Source organism: Musca vetustissima, unplaced genomic scaffold (genome assembly GCF_032173495.1).
Source record: "Musca vetustissima isolate MV318-11 ecotype Yass unplaced genomic scaffold, APGP_CSIRO_Mvet_v1 utg27755, whole genome shotgun sequence".
NCBI classification, from domain to species: domain Eukaryota; kingdom Metazoa; phylum Arthropoda; class Insecta; order Diptera; family Muscidae; genus Musca; species Musca vetustissima.
In genome coordinates, this window is record NW_026876334.1 from 1 (window position 1) to 19,264 (window position 19,264).

Below are 19,264 nucleotides of genomic sequence, written 5' to 3' on the forward strand. Positions count from 1 at the left end.
AAAAAATCGTCAGGAATGCTTCCTAAGGAAGTCTCTTTTTCTATAAAAAAATCGTCAGGAATTTTTCCTTTCTCTTTTTTCTATAGAAAACAATAATCGTCAGGAATTTTTCCTTTCTCTTTTTTTCTATAGAAAACAATTATCAGGAATTTTCCTTGGGGAAGTCTCTTCTTCTATAGAAAAAACATTCGTCAGGAATACTACCTTTTTCCATTGAAAAAAATTGTTATTTATGTGTATATCCATTTTTATGAGGGCCAAATAATGTTGTTATTCTTTAAATTGTTAGCATTGTGCACATCCTGCAACCAGTATTATATGGTAATGAAGACAAACCTTTCAATTTATTTTTTCTCCTTTGTACGCCCATTATTTTGGGCTCAACTGAAACAAAAATAACAAAAACAAAAGTCTCTGGAAATAAACACATGTGTTTTGGCAAGGATCGGTATAAAAGTACCAATCATCTTTTTGGGAGATTTTACTTTGAACATTGAATGAAAATCCTTTTGCCAATTGTTTCCCCCTGTCATTAATCCTTTTGTCCTACAATTTTGGTATCTTTGTTTTTAATTTATTTTCTCATTGTTTTGTTTAGATCTCCTCATCATTTTGTTGTTTCTTTTTTTCTTTTCTTGCAGCTGGCTTCATCTGGTGATGGCCATAAAAACGACCCACCGTTGCCTTTGGATTTAGATGTTCCCTACAATGATGACTACAGTATTTACCATAATGCGGATACAAATTCCGAATCCACTTCAACCGGCGCTACATTAGCGAATACCAATAAAGAACAACAGCGTAAAACGCAACAAGCATCTGTGATAACGTGGCGTAATGCTGGCCAGCAGCAACAGACCAAGGTGTCAGATACGTCAGCCAACACTCCACCGCCACCATTTACACCCTCCTCCTCGGCCTCATCATCGTCGACGAAATATAATCGCAACCGCAACATAATTGTTAGTAATTATAATCCTAACAATAATAACAACAACAACAATGGAGACATTTCATACAACAACAATAATGTCAGGAAAACCTATACCAAACATAAAAATATCATTGTCAGCACCTACAACAATCGTTCATCATCAGCGTATGACGATTTCAATGACAACAATGGCGGCGGAGGATTCTTTAACAACAATTGGACCACAATTGTTATGGGTAATGATCGGCCCATACATAAGACCCATGTTGAGATAATAACGAAAAATGGTGCCACCAAAAAACCCAATATCATTGTTAATAATTATAATCCGGAAATAATGATGGCACCTAACCCTCACAATCCGAATTTCAATAGCATGCTGATGACCAGTTTGCTAAGTAATCGTGGTGGAGATTATGGTGACTCGCCGAGTAGTGTAAAGTCGTTGTATGATCGGAAAATAACATGTATGTTGTATCTGCAAGCCGATCATACATTTTTCCAGAAAATGGGTTCCGATGAAGCGAGTATAGAGGCGATAACGCGACATGTTCAGCGTGCCAATTCGATTTATAAAAATACGGGTAAGTACGATTTTTTAAAATTATTAAAAGAAAATATTTGTTTATAAAATTATGAAATAAAGAAGTTTTTATAAATGCCAGCTGAGGTAGAAAATACTTTCATAATCAAGCTAAGGCAGAATGTATTTCATAGACGCTCCAAATCTTTATACTGTTTGAGATAACTTCAGTCGGTAGACATTATAGACAGATTTTTGCTCTGTTTTCCCCCTGCTACTCCTCTTAGGAGCATATCACTTTTCCACAAAGCATCGCCATCTTACTCGAGTAATTCCTGTATTAATTTCGTTAATCAGGTATTATGATTGGTCTCCTGTAACCTGTCCTAGGTAAAGACGTTGTCATCTATCGTTGCATAGAAACAACGCACCATTGGATTGGAAGGGAGCCTTTTCATAGAAAAGCTGAAGGAAGACTTTTCATAGAAGAGCTGTAGGGAGTCTTTATAGAGGAGCTGTAGAGAGTATTTAATATACGAACTGAAGGGAGTCTTTCATAGATGAAAACGAGCTGAAGGGAGTCTTTCGTAGACAAGCTGAAGGGGATCTTTTATAGACGAGCTGGAGGAACTCTTTCATAGAAGAGGTGAAGGGAGTCCTTCATTGACAAGCTGAAGTGAGTCTTTCATAAATTTATAGTAGTTTTCCTTAAAAGGGCTGAAAGGAGTCCTTCTTAAACGAGCTGAAGGGTGTCTTTATAGACTACTGATTCATTATAGTCGCTCTATTGGTAGTCTTTTATAGACGAACTTAAAGGGGTCTGTCGTAGACTGAAAGGAGTCTTTCATAGACTACCAGTAGTACGGAGTCTTCTAAAAACGACCTGAATTATGGAGCGGATAGTGAACTTCATAGTCTACTTGATATTGATAAACCGGTTCAGACATTTAAAAACCGAGCAGAGAAAATGGGCGGAATCTGCCAAATCTGATGAAGGTATCGTGACCCCTTAGATTGCACTTTCGAGAGCTAATTAATGATTTTTTAAGGTCGGACCTCGCTACACTGTCTTCGGAACATTGACGGAACATTTTTTATCACCTCTTTCTCTCGAAAAGGAGATCGCAAAGGAGATCACCGATAATTTAAAAATAATTTAAAATCATGCGACTTCCTTGGTTAAACCGCCCACCAACTGCCCATCGATAATCGAAACAAAATTTCCACCCCGATTGGTACACCATCAAAATATCGATTTTGAACCACCTATTTCTTCAATGAAATGAAGACGTTCGGCGTATGACCCATTAATTCCACATTTTGGGCGATTAAAAAAGCGCTGATTTGAGTCGATGTGTGAGATCTCCCATTTTTCGAATCTTTCGGAATTCTTCAGACACACAAATTGAAGGGTATACCAACCCTTCAAGTCGCCACATGGTCAGTTATGCCAAAGAAACTGGCGACCCTTTGCTTCGAGGTGTTTCTTCTACGAACAAATTTCGTTGGGTTTGGCTCATCTTTGAAGACCCACACGATTGCTGTTTTCTATGCATGTATATTAACCCTTTCAGTGTAAAAAAAAAAAAATGGAATAAAAATCTAAAATTTTGTATTTAAGATCATAGATAGTATAACTGCCATACAGTTTAGAAAAATAGCAATCTTCATTTTAACCGTCGGCCAGTTTCGTCTGTCTTTCAGCAAAAACAAAAACATCAATAGTAACTGTACATAGGATAACCGAAGAATCGCAAATAAAGAGAGTACTTTTAAATGTCGAATATATTCGACAAAAACACAGAAAGGGTTAATAGTTCGGAAGCTGTGACGATCTTATAAACAAACGTCTTAAAAGCACCGCAATTTTCTACAAAATGTATTTGTACCAATCGACGCGATGTTTTTTTACCGTCTGTGAAATTGTGCTGGATCCAGGGAGAACAAGGTTTTTTAGGCCAGGTGTTCATCGAACGAATGCTGTGTATGCCTTTCATAGTATCCCTCGTATGCATGGAATAGACCTTCTCTCAATGACGAAAGATTTTGGATTCAGTCTATGAAAACATAATTTGTTGATAGACTGGCGCGTCGGTCATCACGAGTCCTTACGAAATGCTCCTACGGTCAATAATTACAAGTTTTGGGTAATTTGTGCGGAACAATCCACCAGATATGTACTTGTACTCTTCTTCACTTCTCGTTGCTGACGTAACCGATAGAACGATTCTGTAGGTACCATGTTCCCCTTATCATGGAATTTACTGAGTCCGTTGTTACCAAAATTGACTAGAAAAAGACGGGGGTAGAATTGATGAGAGATAAAAAACATATTGTCAGAACCTATTTGGAAATTTATTTTCTTCATTTAAACATTCAGAACACTTAGCAAATGTTTTCAATATAAACATTGAATGTAGAAAAAAGTGTATTATTCAATTATTTATTTTTATTTCGTCTCTCAAAATCCTCTAAAACAATTCCAAATTTTTGACAATGAGTGCAAATATTGTTATGTATAGCTGGCTGAGCATTTTTGGTGATTGTGTTTTTTCGGCGACAATTTACATAGAAAAAGCCGCAAAAAATTTTAGATACTCGCAAAAAACTCGGAAAACAACAACAAATTACTTTGTTCAAAAACTACCCAGGTTTTCTGTTGTTAATGTTTGTCTGTGTGTATTACAACATGAGAAATGATGATGACAAATACCGAAATAGACCACACCAAGGATAATATTTGTTTTACATGTTGTGTAGTGGTCGCCAGCGTTAGAGTGAGAGGAAGCCCCGAAAAAAATAAACCACTACAAAACAAAAGCTAGGACAAAAAAAACAATTTTTAGAAACTCAATTTTCTAGTCAGGTTTGTTTTTTTGTTAAGTTTGCTTTTTCTGCTCTATCTCTCTCCCCCTCTCTCTCTCTGCTCGGCTCTACATTGCATATTGACAATGCAATATGCAAAATGGTGTTCAACACACACAACAGCCAACATAAAAATAATGAAAACCATGGGGCTGAGCAGCAATTTTGTTTTCCATTCGACCTACGAAACATTTTTGTTGCACATATTTCTATTTAGCCGTGGAAAATTGTGATTTTTTCGGTTCGCTATTCTGGGTATTTCGTTTTTGTTTGGACATATTTTTTTCATTGCGGTAGGTGGTGTAGTAAAGTGCAATGCAATGCCAACGGAAAGCGGAAATGAATAAAGTTTGTGCACACAAACGCACACACACACACTCACCCATATAAAATAACAACGAAAAATGTTGTTGAGATTTAAATCGGATTTGTTTTGTCACAAACTGAAATTTATTGTGTATTGTGTGTTATACTACCCGCTCATAACAATCTGGAAAACTCACACACATCCAAACACAGAGTTCTACATGGGTACAACGACAAGAACAACACTACATTTAAATTGACCAAACGTAGATTGATTTTTCCACTTTCAACTCTACGTCCATATTGTTGTTATCATTGTTTTTATTTTTTTGCTTTTTTATTAGGTGTATATATTGCTGTCCTTTCGCATTCTTTTCCGTTTATTTCATATTTTTTGTTTGTCCACTTTTTTATTGCAGACTTTAACAATGACGGCAAACCCGATAACATCACATTCATGATAAAACGCATTAAAGTCCACAACATGAATGCCATCAAGGATCCATCATATCGATTTCCTGGAAATTATGGCGTTGAGAAATTTTTGGAATTGTTTTCAGGTAAGTTTTTTTTCGTGACGATTTTTTTTATTTTGGGAGAGAATAAAGTTAAGAGGTGTGTTAAAGGTTTATATAAGTTTGAAAGATAATGGAAAATGTGAGATGAAAATAATTTGAAGCATTTATTCTTGGAAATAAGAAATAATACAAACAAATATAGATAACATTCATTACGAAATGATGGGGTTCATCAGAATACTCCATTAAATAAAAAATATATAATCACCAGCATAAGGATTAATGGGCTAATTAAGGGAACCCCCATTCTCGATTTTAATTTTTCAAGATTTTCAATGGGCTGGTAAATCAATACCAATGCTTGTTAAGGTTTGTACCTTTGCACACATATAATTGAAGATTTAAAAGAGAAGAAAAATCATTTACAAAAAAAATTTGTTATTGTTTTGTTGTTGAAAAGTCCTTATTTTTGATGGCGGGCATGATAACTCCTCACTGGAACATCGGAAAGAGTCTGGCTCTCGTATGAACTAGGATTATTGACTTCGCTCTAAAATCAACAAAACCGAGCAGAGAAAAAGGGCGGAATCTGCGAAATCTGATGAAGTTATCGTGACCCCTTAGATTGCACTTTCGAGAGCTAATTAATGATTTTTTAAGGTCGAACCTCGCTACACTGTCTTCGGAACATTGATGATTAATTCCACATTTTGGGCGATTAAAAAAACGCTGATTTGAGTCGATGTGTGTTTTGCTTCGAGGTGTTTCTTTTACGAACAAATTTCGTTGGGTTTGGCTCATCTTTGAAGACCCACACAATTGCTGTTTTCTATGCACTTATATTAACCCTTCCAGTGTCAAAAAATTTTTGTCGGAATAAAAATCTAAAATTTTGTATTTAAGATCATATAACGGGATTATTGACTTCGCTCTAAAATCAACAAAATGGCGGACCTTTGAAAAAATATTTTTAGCAAAAATATTGGTTTTTTTTACCAAAAACGAAGTTAAAAAGTAAGAAAGATTAAAAAATAAGGAAGATTACCGATTGGCTTTATCCTAGTTCATACGATAGCTATTCACTCACAGAGACGTGTAAAAATTTGGAATCGATTGGGTTGTTAGTTTTTGAGTTATCGTGCCCGCCATTCGCAAAAAATGTTTATAGAAAAACGCGTTTAAAGTTTGAGAAGCCCTTCAGCTATATCTTCAAGAGTTCTTGAGAGTTCTTGAGGTTCTTGAGATAATTAGTGTAGATTCGAGTTATATCAAAAAGTTTTTTAAGAGTCTGAATGTTTAAAGAATATTTTTTGAAGGATCTAAAGAAGAAGATTTAAAAGCTCAAATGGGGATATGAAACGTAGTTTTTTTATAAATATTCTAACTGCCGAAATGGATGATATTGCAAGAGTGGATGTTTGAAGAATATTTTCAAAAGGGACAAAGGATTTTTTAAGAATCTTTTTAAAATAGCAAACACGTTAAAATATATTTTTTGAATAATTTTAGAACAATTTGAAACAGCCTAATAGGCTTTAAAAAAATAAGGACATTTTATTTTGAACAATATGTTTACAAAAATCAGTTGACTAACCAATTCGAAATATTTTTAGAATAATCTAAAGGGGTTTCAGAAGAACCTAAAGGGCCAACGCTTTAATATATATTTTTAAATTATTTTAGAAAGACGAAATCTTTTTATGAATAGTTTTAGAATAGCATGGAAGAGTAAAAATTTAAATTAAAAAAAATAAATAAACAAATAATGCAAGGAGCGTGAATATGATACGTTGGATTTGGAAAAATTAAAAAAAAACAACAAGCTATTAAGCTATTTTCATAAGGCCCAACGGACTAAAACCCATGGTTTTGTTAAGAATATTTTTAAAGGACCGACAGAGTAATAAATTGCTAGTCCTTGGATTTTTTGGAATGTGAATATTGGGAATATTCTCTGAATTTTTGCAGAACATTTTCAAGGAATGACAAAATAATTGGCGTGGAAGGAAGACCAAATGGGGGAATAAAAAGAATACATGCAGAAGAACACATTTTAAGTGTGCAAATTATCTTAGATTTTTAAAGAATATTATAGGAATACTTTTAGAACGACCAAAAGTCCAATATAGTGTATTGACATTTATTAGCAATGGCATCACACACCTCACGAGGAACTATGTTATGCTTTGGATACTTCTGATGTATAAAACAATGTGTGGATATATAGAACATACCAAAAAGTGGACCTATACCGACAATCGTACCAAGCGATTGTTGTAAGCCATAATGCACACGAAAAACAATTTTTGATAGGGATTTTTCATAAAACATCGAAACTCCTGATCGTGGGATGATATTGATAACGCATGGTAGGGTGGAATCTGTGTATAAAATCCTCAAAATACTGCAATTTACAGGGCAAAGTAATATGTGGGGCTATAGCAAAAGGCTGACCAACATTGATTATATTGTGTAGAAAATATCGATCATTTGGAGTTACCATTTAATGAGAGCTATGCCTAATTGAGGACGGACATAGCTTAATTTCGAACCTAACATTTTCGCTTTGTATCGCAATACATTCCTTCACTCTACATATTAAAAATACCGAAAATCGGCATTATTAGGTGAGGGCTATGCCTAAATGCGGGCCGATATAGTTCATTCTCGAACCTGACGTTCTAGTTTTTTTATCTCGATATCCCCCGAAGAATTACATCCCTAGCAATGATGATACATTTTTGCCAATCGTAGATGTCTTGGTATATAACCATACCGCTCGGTTTATTTTAGAATCTGATACAAAATGCAGCATCAACCGACATCGGATTAATAAGAGTATCATTATTTGGATTATATAAACTAATTTTGTCCAGACTTAGCATAGGTAAAATTTTGCTGAATTTTTCGGGAAAACTGGTTATATGGATATTGATCTGCTTGAGCACCTTACAAGGGTTACACAACAAGTGATCTGTCGAAAAAATTCGAAAAGGCCAAGCGAAGTCGAATAAAAAGGCATCATGACAATGCGAGATCTCATATATATTTACTAAACCCAGCACCATATGGCCAAAATGTGGAGTTTATGAGCCGTCCACCACCATATAGCACTGACTTCTTTTTATTATCACACATCAAGACATAAGGCGTAGTCAAAGATTTTCAGCGCCTGAAGCATTCTTAAACAATGTTTTGGAGGATCCGGAGTGGAAAATCGCTTCGATAATTGTGTTGAGTAGTTCATCGACTGAAGATACCTTTAAAAACAATAAATGCATTTATGATGACAAACATTTGCATTCCATTATTATGCTAGGAATATACACCTAAGTCTGTTTTTACACGGTAGATTGGTTCCAGAAGAAGCCGTTTAAAAAATCATGTAAAAAAAGACATTGGTCTTATACATAAAGGGAATTCCCCTAAATTAGTGATATTCACATTTGCTTTGACCAGTAAAAAATGTTTGCACGCGCTAAAGGGGAATTCACTTAAATCTTTAAGCTAGTGTTCGCAAACTATCGATACTATCGATGGTTTCAGACTTTTTTTCTTTCATAAATACTTTTTTGTGATATGAACATACTTCGCAAAAATTAAATTTGACAACAAAAAATTAAGTACATAAAATTTCAAATCGTGCTAAATGGAATAAAATCGTCTAAAAAAATTAAAAATTTTCAATTTTCGAACCGTGTTATATTAAAACCGTGTACAAAAAGGCCGTGTAAAAACAGACTTAGATGTTTTAGCAACCGCGCACGGCAACGTTTATGCTAATCTAGATTAAATTTTCTGCGAGGAGAACTCCTATACATTTAATTTGGACGGAAATTTCGTCTAGGACTCTGTAAGAGCCATAAAAAATTAGGATATACTATGACATTCCAAATTCTGTTAAATAAAAGTATGCATTACGAAGATGAATATCTATCCACAAATTTTATAAAATTTAAGTCATACTTGACCGAACAATGAAAAAAATCAAGGAGGCATTGCTTACAGACAACAATAGGTGGCAGTCCCCGAAATAATAATTAGCTGAAAAATAAGCAATGATTGTACGATAAAAATTATGTAAGTATATGGTATCTATAGGGAGCACAAAATTGAAAATTACAGCCGATAAGTTATTTTCATGCTTTTTACTATGTTCTTTTCACTACCACAAATTTCCACAATCTTACGCGATTAGTCCTTGTGTCAATTTTCTTAATTATTGTATTATTTAAACGTATGTAATGGGCCGCCATCTATCGTTGTCTAGAAACCACGCCTTCTCGAATTGTGTTCAGGGGTCGTTGTCCTTGCTTACTTAGTATTGCCTATGTTAAATTGGCACCTGATACTTTTAGTAAGTTGCATCTGTTTTAATATTAAAGTCGCTGAATTTAATACATCAGTATATATACATAAAAAGTCTTTATATAAATATAAAAAAAAATAAAAAAATATGTAAAATAATTACTTATTTATCCTCATGTGGTACTTCGAACTATAGTCATATAGCAGGTCCACTTTCTTACAACCAATAACTTCCCAGCTCTCTAAACAATATAAATTCCTTATAATATATATAGTAAACTTTATTACCTAACTACTATCATGAACTTATATTATCCACTACAAAAGTTCACCTTCCATATTACTTCGCATGATGAAAATACGTAAATATATGTCAAATGTTAGCATGACAACTTTTCTGAATACTCGAAATAATTTATAATATTCAACAATAACCGCAGTCAAAATGCAATAAAGTTAATAAAGTCGCGCCTATACTCTCGTATACATATCCAGATGATGATGATATCCGCCGCAGATATTACGTACGTTAGTAGTAACAAGCGTGTGGTTTTATAAAATTGCATTACTTTTTTTCGTTCGACGACATGGATTTATTTATGTTGTGTAGATATTGGGGTGGATACACTTTTTTAAAAATATATATATATATATTTTTTTTTAACTAGAATGGCAAGAAAATTCAAAAATTTAACATGAAATTTACAATATATTTAAAATCAATATGGAGTTGTTGGCCTAAATGATGCAAGATTTATCAGGACACATCTTAATTTTATGTATCCTATAATGATTCTACTATGAAAATAGTATAGATATATGTACAATTTAACCAATGTCGCTGCAATTCTTCATCTTATACACAAACAACAACAAGTGCCCGTACTCGTTTCAACCTAATTTCCATGAAAAGCTGATTAAATATGGTCTGTGGTCGGGGTTTTCATTTAATATATGTAATCTTATGCATATGCATTCAATATGCATATTTTGTGTGTAAGTGCAGTTGGGAATATATATGTATTTGTATATATGTATGTACACACGTATTCACATTGAATTGTTGTATGACTTACTTTTACTTAATTTCCCCATTGAAAATATTAAGTTGAAGGATATTTTTGTTCAACATTTCACGGTAAAACATTGAATGGAAATGAAAAACACATACCCAACCAGTTGGGTATTCTGAAATAAAATATATGTACGATATATGCAAAAATGTTTTGAAAATCAATTACACCTGAAGAACAAAAAAAAAACATGTTACTCAAAACTAAATTCAAGGTAAACTACGATGATGGCGTTTGTGACGATGATGATGTTAATGAATATTCTTCTTTAGCACCTCCACTAACTGAACTCACCCATTCACTGTGGTGGTAGTCGTCACTAGAGTTTGGCGTGTGTGTGTTGTTTTTTATTAAAACGCTTTCGTGCGTAAAATGTTGTTACAGTAAATGCTAGAAACAAATTAGCTCTCTCTCTATTATGACCAACACGCTGTTCTCTGCACTTCATGTAAAGTAAATTGAATTTTATTCATTCAAGGACACTGACATTGATGCAGATGGCGTTAACGGAATTTAATATCAAGTATTAGTATTCAATAAAAATTATAAAATGTAATTTAATGAAAATTAAAACAGCAAACATGTGTATAAAACCAAATATATCATCAAAATGGAATTTTGATAAATTGTATTATATAAATAGTTCAATATTAATATAGACTTTTGTATTAAAATGCTATATTATCAAGATGCAAAATTCTAGAACCTGAGCAACCATAACTAACTAACACTACCTCATAATTCTCATTCACATTGTTAAACCGCAAACATAACTGTCCATTGTGGCGGCTACATAAATGCATACACACAGAAGCTTCGACTTACTGTTCCACACAAAGACTTATGGGTCGATTACGGATGGTAACCATAGTTTAGTGGCGTTGCCAAATTAGAATTATGGATGACAACTGTTGACAACTTCAGTTGCTTCAAATATAATTTTTCGGCAACCATTTATTTCTGGTTGCTGTTTACAATAACTGAAATTTGTAGGCTTCCCATAATGGCTTATATTACTACAAAAGAACAATTTGAGGTCTTAATTGCCCGGATGGAAGCTGACCCAAATGTAGCAGGCGGCATGCGGACTTTTGGTCAAACCAAAGCCACTATCGATGATGTGTGGAAGGCCACACATTCCAAATGAATGACAGAAGGTGGCGAACATCTTCTTTTGGGTCCATGATATGTCCGTGTGTATCATCAATACATCCGACAACACCCGGGAACTTTGTTTTCGAATATAAAGAATTTTATTTTTCCCGTTTTCCTCCTCTGTTAATTTGGAAACAATCCAAATTTTAGCCGGATATTTCGGCCAACACCACCGACATTGTGGGTTGAGCAATGCCAAAAGTCATTGCCTTGGGACTTTTGAAAACTTCCCTTCGCAAAAAACCTCAAAGCTGCACACATTTTTAAGAGAGGAGGAGTTGCTGTAAACCGCCGGGCTTTTCAGGCTTCAACTAAGTACACAACGGCATCTTCTAGTAGCCGAAAATACGCCTTCAAGCTAAAATGAGCAGTTGATTGAACATTTCTCTACATAAGCATCTACTCACAGAACTGATGGTAGTTCTAATGGATTTATGTCTTAAATGCCTTCTAATAGATGGCACACCTTGAACATCATTTTCATCATCAAAACTAGTTCCACTGAGCTTATCATCACATATAATTAGTTTTTCTGAAATATTCTATTCAATTTTTTCTTTGTTTACAATATTTATAGTTGAAGAAGTGTCAAAACAGTATTATCGACGGCAACTGAGAAAAGTTGATATTCATAATGTTAATTTTTATTTCAGTAGCGTTGCCAGTTGAAATCGTAACTGGAGTTTGGTTGCTTTCCATAATCGACCCATTAGGTTTACTATTCCCCACAGAGGCTTCGGTTTACTGCTCGTAGTTAGATAAAGTAGTTTCTACGTCTTAGCCTATCATCGTGCCAACACCCGAGAAGAAACGTTCCCAGCCATCACTAAATTGTCGATGACTATTATCGCCAACCACCGTCCCCGATCATCATTAAATCATCGTAGCCGATTGCCGACAACATCCGTCTCAATCATCGTATACGATCATTGTGGCGACTCCCGAAAAGCAGATTTAAGCACTCAAATCCCCCGAAGGAGTAATACATTTTTGAAAGTTGTTTTCGACTATAAAAAGGCTTACATACACCTACAGATGAAATGCATCGGGAGCCCCTTGACATTCTAAGAAGCAATCTTAACGATCATTTTTTATTCGGCATCTAATTATAAAAACCTTTTTGCGGCCAGGAGGCGGGCATGTAATATCGAATATTAATAACATTTTTCTTGTTGTTATATGATGGTGCTTCATCGCCATTTAAAAATTTATGTTGACCGAAGCATTTTTTTCGTGCGATCAAAAATTTGCATATTTTTCATTTCATATTGGTTATGCATGTCACTATAAACTACACAACACGTGCTGGTACGCTAAATAGTATTAATCACGTTTATTCTAAAAACTTTCAAATTTTTCAAAAGTCAGATGGCGCCCAGCGATGTCCCACCTGGTCGGTTTGTTTAATGTAAATCTTGAAGATAAAGACAAGTTCTATAGGTCATTATAAGAGGATCCATATCCAGATATTTCGCTAAGTTTGTCCGTTGTCCAATAAACTAAACGTTGCTTATAGGTCCGATTCTGATCAAATTGTTTAGTCGCTCTAAAGACCATTATTCTGACTACACCATAATAATCTTTCACATTGAGAAGAAACTCTGGGAAAATAAAAAAGAATGCGCCTCATATTGCGCCCCTGTTTCGATTTTCTCATTTCGGATTCTGTCGTCGAATAGAGTAAGTCAATGTAATACTTTCCTGTTCCAAAATTCTACATATTCGATCCATCATGCCAATTGAGTGTGTATTACGCTCCTGCTTCGATTATTGGTATTTCAAATCTCGTACTCGAATAGGGATAACCTCATTCTCCAACTACCTGCATTCGGCTTCCAAACTACGAATCGAGTATGGCTATCGACATTGGTAAACTTTTACATACATATGGTTACCAGCAGTAAAAACTATTGTGATTTTTCTTATCAATATGTTGTGAATTGAATGCCATCAAAAATCTGTTAAAAATTTAAAGTTGAAAAGTTTTGTTTTTGTCGTTATTTTGTATTGGCGATTTCAGCCATACTGTACTGGTTTAATCTAAAAAAAGGTATAATTTGCAAAAAGATTTCACAATTTTAAAAATGATTGTAAGCGAGGTATTTTGGCATTCTCATAATTATCTGACATATTCCCCAAATAAGAATTTTGTTCTCTTTAGTACATTTCGTATTTTATGTTACAGTATCCTTCGAGTGACATTTTACACAATATGAAAACGAAACACAAACACACACACAAAATAATAACAATAATGTAGTTTTAAATATTTATGCGATGCACAGAGTCGGTCTTTTCGTCTGTCCAATGGGTATTGTTGTGTATTCAGTTAGAAAGTCAGTCGAAATGAAAATCCACCGAGAGAAGGTTAATATTGCACACATACATGGATGCATATATACCTTGTATATTAAATGCTATCATAAATGTTTACCAACACACAGCATCACATATATATATATATATATATGTAGTACCCAAAAATCATCATATATTTAAGGCTCAAACATAGGTCATACTGCCTAAGTGAAATCTACAATTGTAGTAATTTATTAATGTTTAACATATACATGGAAAAATTTTGTTGTATGTATTCGTAATAAATTGCAATAAACGGTAAGACAATTTTTTGTCAAAATAAAATAAAATAATCCCCATACTGTCTTGCTATGTTTTATTTTGTTTTTCGGCATTAAGGGAACCCCACCCATTCTCGATTTTAATTTTTCAAGATTTTCAATGGGCTGGTAAATCAATACCAATGCTTGTTAAGGTTTGTAACTTTGCACATATATATTTGAAGATTTAAAAGAGAAGAAAAATAATTTACAAAAATTTTTTGTTATTGTTTTGTTGTTTTTTGTAATTAAAGAAAAGTCCTTATTTTTGATGGCGGGCATGATAACTCCTCACTGGAACATCGGAATCCGAAAATTCCAACGGTGTTAGAAAGAGTACATGTCTGGCTCTCGTATGAACTAGGATTATTGACTTCGCTCTAAAATAAATAAAATGGTGGACCTTTAAAATTTTTTTTTGGAAAATCGCCGATTTTTTACCAAAAACCAAGTTAAAAAATAAGGAAGATCTTCACCGATTGGCTTTATCCTAGTTCATACGAGAGCTATACACTCCCAGAGAAACGTTGCAAAATTTGGAACCGATTGGATTATTAGTTTTTGAGTTATCGTGCCCGCCATTCGCAAAAAAATGTTTAGAGAAAAACGCGTTTAAAGTTTGAGAAGCCCTTCAGCCGCCACTTGATGCTGACACAATAAATCTGCTATATCTTCAAGAGTTCTTGAGATTTTTACTTGAAGTTTTGCAGGGACATTCTTGAATTAGTGTAGATTGGAATTAAGTCAACAAAAATTTTGACCCAGAGAATGGGGGGGTCCCCTTAAATGACGTCTGTTGTAATGCTATCAGTTCGTCTCGTCTTCTTTTGTTTACTTTTTTGTTTTCTTTTCTAGTATAAGCTTTCCTTTTTTATCTTCGATTCTCTTCTGATTCCTAATACTCTTAGAGTAATTGTATCTAAATATCTCAATGTTTGTATTTTTGTTTGTTTGCCATTTTCCTTTTCAGAGGAGGATTACGATGCTTTCTGCTTGGCTTATATGTTCACCTATCGGGATTTTGAAATGGGCACACTGGGTTTAGCCTGGACGGGCGATTTGAAGAATGCAGGCGGTGTGTGTGAAAAGAATGGGGTGAGTAAAGAACTTTATTTATTTGTTAATTTATTAATTTAAATATGTTGAAAACAAATGGTGATCATGATGAGACTAGTTGGAAAATACGACTGTTATAAAACTGATCGAAAGAAAAATATACAAAATAAACTGGGTGCGATCCTCTTTTAGTGAAAACAAGAAAGCGTCCGGGTACTTTTTATACGCTTTGTGTAACTCCTTTTAGTATACCGATTGTCTTATTTCGACTAGCTGAGTTGATCTAGACATGTGTCTCCGTCTGTACAGTGTAATTTTTAACACGTTAAGGACCACAGTTAAGGACCAACCGTCACGAAATTTTTCATGTACGACGGGTTCTGGCAAAAAAAAACCCATACTTTTGGTAATAACTATCTACCTCGACGGTGAATATCGTGGACCGCGATCTACACCATCTATTCTCGGACATCGACATAGTCAGACGGATCGAGCTGCAGCGACTACGTTGGTTACGTCATGTTGTGAGAATGGATGAGGATTCCCCTACTTAGAAGGCATATAAAAGCAAGCCAAGTGATGGTTCACGCAGAAGGGAAAGGCCACGAATCCAATGGAAAAATCAAGTAGAAGACAATATCTCGGAACATGGTCTTTCAAAGACCAACGCGCTTGAAAATCTTTTTTAAGCTCGGCTTATGGAAAAACCGATGTTTTACATTGAAAACGAACTAGGACCAAAAATAGGAATGCGGACTTACTGCCAGTCGATTGTGCCATTGTATTGAACTCCTGTTTCGATTCTCGTATTTTGGACCCTATCGTCGAATAGAATAACCCTGTGTAATACGTTCCTATCCCGAATTCCAAATTATTACACGCCTACTCCAATTTTTGGTATTTCAAATTCTGTCATCGAATAGACTGAGCCAAGCATCCTGCGAAACGAATGTAAAGTATCCTGCCATTGAATGGAGTGAGCCAAGGTATCACTTTCCTTCTTCAATTCTCTATATTCTGGATAGTTTACCAACATATGAAAGAGGGATGGTTGATCTTTAATCAGATATCAATTCTTTTAATGTAAGAGGACGAATATGCTAATATGATTTTATGTAGCGATCATATTCGATACATTTTGTCGGGTTTTTCTAGTTGTTCTAGACCAACCATCACGTGATTTTAATCAGAAGAAGTAATCTAACCAAGAAATAGCTTGGTTTTCCATGATAATCGGTCAATATTTAGCAGGGCAAATCGACCAAGAGAGAGATTGTTTGGTATTACCAATACCCGCACTAGTTGGCGGAAATGTAGCGCTGATGGCTAGGAAATTTTGCATGAGGTTCCGGTTATGGCCAAAACTTTATTGTGCGAAATCTTATGGAGTACTCTTTTTACTCCCGGAAAAGAGCCGCTGAGGAACTATTGACCATCTAAGTGCCCAAAGAAATGAAAATATGGCGAAATATTACCCAGGCTTGGTAGCTGTGCAGGATATAAAATGGTCGGCCCCGTACGGCTATTCTGCTCCGCTTACTGGTTTCATTATAAAAACCTTCATTCCCTAGAGATGTTGACCCTTTGTGTGGGAGGTATTGAAAAAGAGGGCCGATAAGTCCCCTCTTTTAACATTATAATGGCATGCTTAAATATTATGTAGTGCAAGGACCAAGTTCAAATCGGATAGTCCGTTCGCAGACACTGTGTAATAAATTTTAAGCAACATTTTTTTACAATTTTGTGGGGGGAGTTACCAAAAGGAGTAGACCGATCCATCTTCGAACCTGATTAAAGTTTGGAAGAAATATTATGATATGCAAAGTTTGAATGAAATCGGTTACTACCTTCAAGAGTTATCCTGTGAACCAGTCAGACGCACGAACGGACAGACATTCGTAAATATTCTAATTGTCGGAAAATTATTTAGTCAAAAGGAACACCAGGTCTACAACCAGTATTTCGGCACATATTTGCCATAGTAAAGTGTATATACCCTCTGTTTAACCGAGGATATTGCTACACTCATCGCCGTGGTTGTATAGATGGAGTGCGGGATAACGAAGAAAACTGCCCAAAGACAGACAGAGGCATGTTTATCTAAAGCGTAGACGTTATGCGGCAGTAGTCCAAGTTGACACTTCGATACCTGCCAGACGAGAGTTAGTAGGCAAATGAACGCAGATGTTCACGTGGATCGCAGAGAATCTTAGCGATCGCATAGGAAAGCTGAAAGTGTATCAAACTTATAACTCTCATTAGCCATGAGGGTATAAAAATGTTCACATAAAGAAAATGTATGCTTTTCATTTTACTAACGGCATTTACGTGTACATGCTACGACTTTTCAATCGACCAACGATATCTGCTTCCATTTCCAAGTCCAAAAAATTAATGTAAAATAACTACCTTTTTCTCATAATGTCCTTTTCCACATGACAATGATCGATAGTTCATAGATAAAACTCTGTTGCACGACCTTGTTCTGTTACAAAAACGCTGCCATTCAATATCATACATTCATTCCCATCATGTCGACATTTAAATTACCCCTACAGTTTAAAAATTATTTTTCATTATTGTTCGTTCGTTCGTGACCCGCTCGTCGTAAAAAACCCCAACTGGCAAGAAACCCATAAAACTGCATATGAAAAACTTCAACAAATTTTATTATGAACTTGAAAATTCATTATGACCTTTTTGTGTTTGTGTGTGTGTTTGCTAACACATTCGAATGCGGACGATGTTGTGACACCATTAAAAAGGCGGGTGTGAGATTAAACCATAACAACAACAACAGCAGCAACAAAAAAAAAACAAAATCCTACAACGAACAAAATGGGCATAACAAAATGGCTATATAACACAGAGTTAACACAGCAGCAAGCCGTGGCCATAACAATGAAAACGAGGCGAAATGGACAAAATGTTCCAAAACGAACACACAGACATACAGACACCCATACTCAGAAAGAGCGAACAAAATGAAGTGACATAAAACCCAAAAAATCACCCAAACAAAAAAATGTATACATACATATATATATGCACATACAACCACCTCGGTCGTTTGCAGTTTTGAAACAGTACAGCAGCAACAATACATGTCTTCATTTTATTCATTTCCGACATGTTCGCGTATGAAAATTCCATACTCTGTGGGATGGTGTTGTTTCACACAATTTCTTTTTTTATATATACACTCACACATATAAAATATTTGAGTGTGTGAGCTGGTGTGTTTTTGTGTTTGTTGGTCGCAATGAAAAGGATCCAGTAGTCAGCATTTATAGTCAAACAAACGAAAACCCAAACATTCAAGCATTCATTCATCCACACCATTCGTTAAGAATATATTCACACAAACACACACACCATCACAACGTTGTTGTGCATTTTGTTAAGGATCACAGACTGGCAAAAAAAAAGAAAAATTGACCGGTAATGGAACCCACCATTGAACACAAAAGGAAAGGAAAAAACTTATTCGCCTTTTTTGTTGTATTCATTTCCACAACAAAAGTCCATACTCCCTCCACTTCCAATATATGTATATATTTTGGAGAACTACAAACAAAACCATAAAAACCCCCTTTTTCGAATCTAAAGCATTGTTGAATTACATTTATTATCGTGTTTTAACATAATATTCACAGCTACCAAACTCAAAAGTCTGTGAAAAAATTGAAAGTCCTTCTTGGTTAGTTCGGGAAATTTATGCTGGTTTTTATGTCAATCCCAAAAGGAATGCATTGTTCAGCGGAAATTGTTAACCCCCATTAAAATGGAACTTTAAATTTCCGGGAATGGAAAACTATTAAAAAAATTTTAAATATTAATATTAAATATTCGATTTCCCACGTTAAAAATGGTGTATAAAATAATTTGAAGTCCTTTGTTATGTAACC

General features: G+C 34.8%; 1 protein-coding gene across 1 annotated transcript; it reads left to right on the plus strand.

Moving 5' to 3' along the window:
• Positions 1-641: 641 nt before the first annotated feature.
• LOC133338850 (uncharacterized) lies at positions 642-15,395 on the plus strand (the record flags this gene model as incomplete). Its single annotated transcript, XM_061546955.1, has 4 exons — positions 642-966; positions 1,099-1,518; positions 5,048-5,188; positions 15,271-15,395. Coding segments are annotated over 4 exons (1,011 nt in total), but the record flags the coding sequence as incomplete, so codon positions are not given.
• Positions 15,396-19,264: the final 3,869 nt, after the last annotated feature.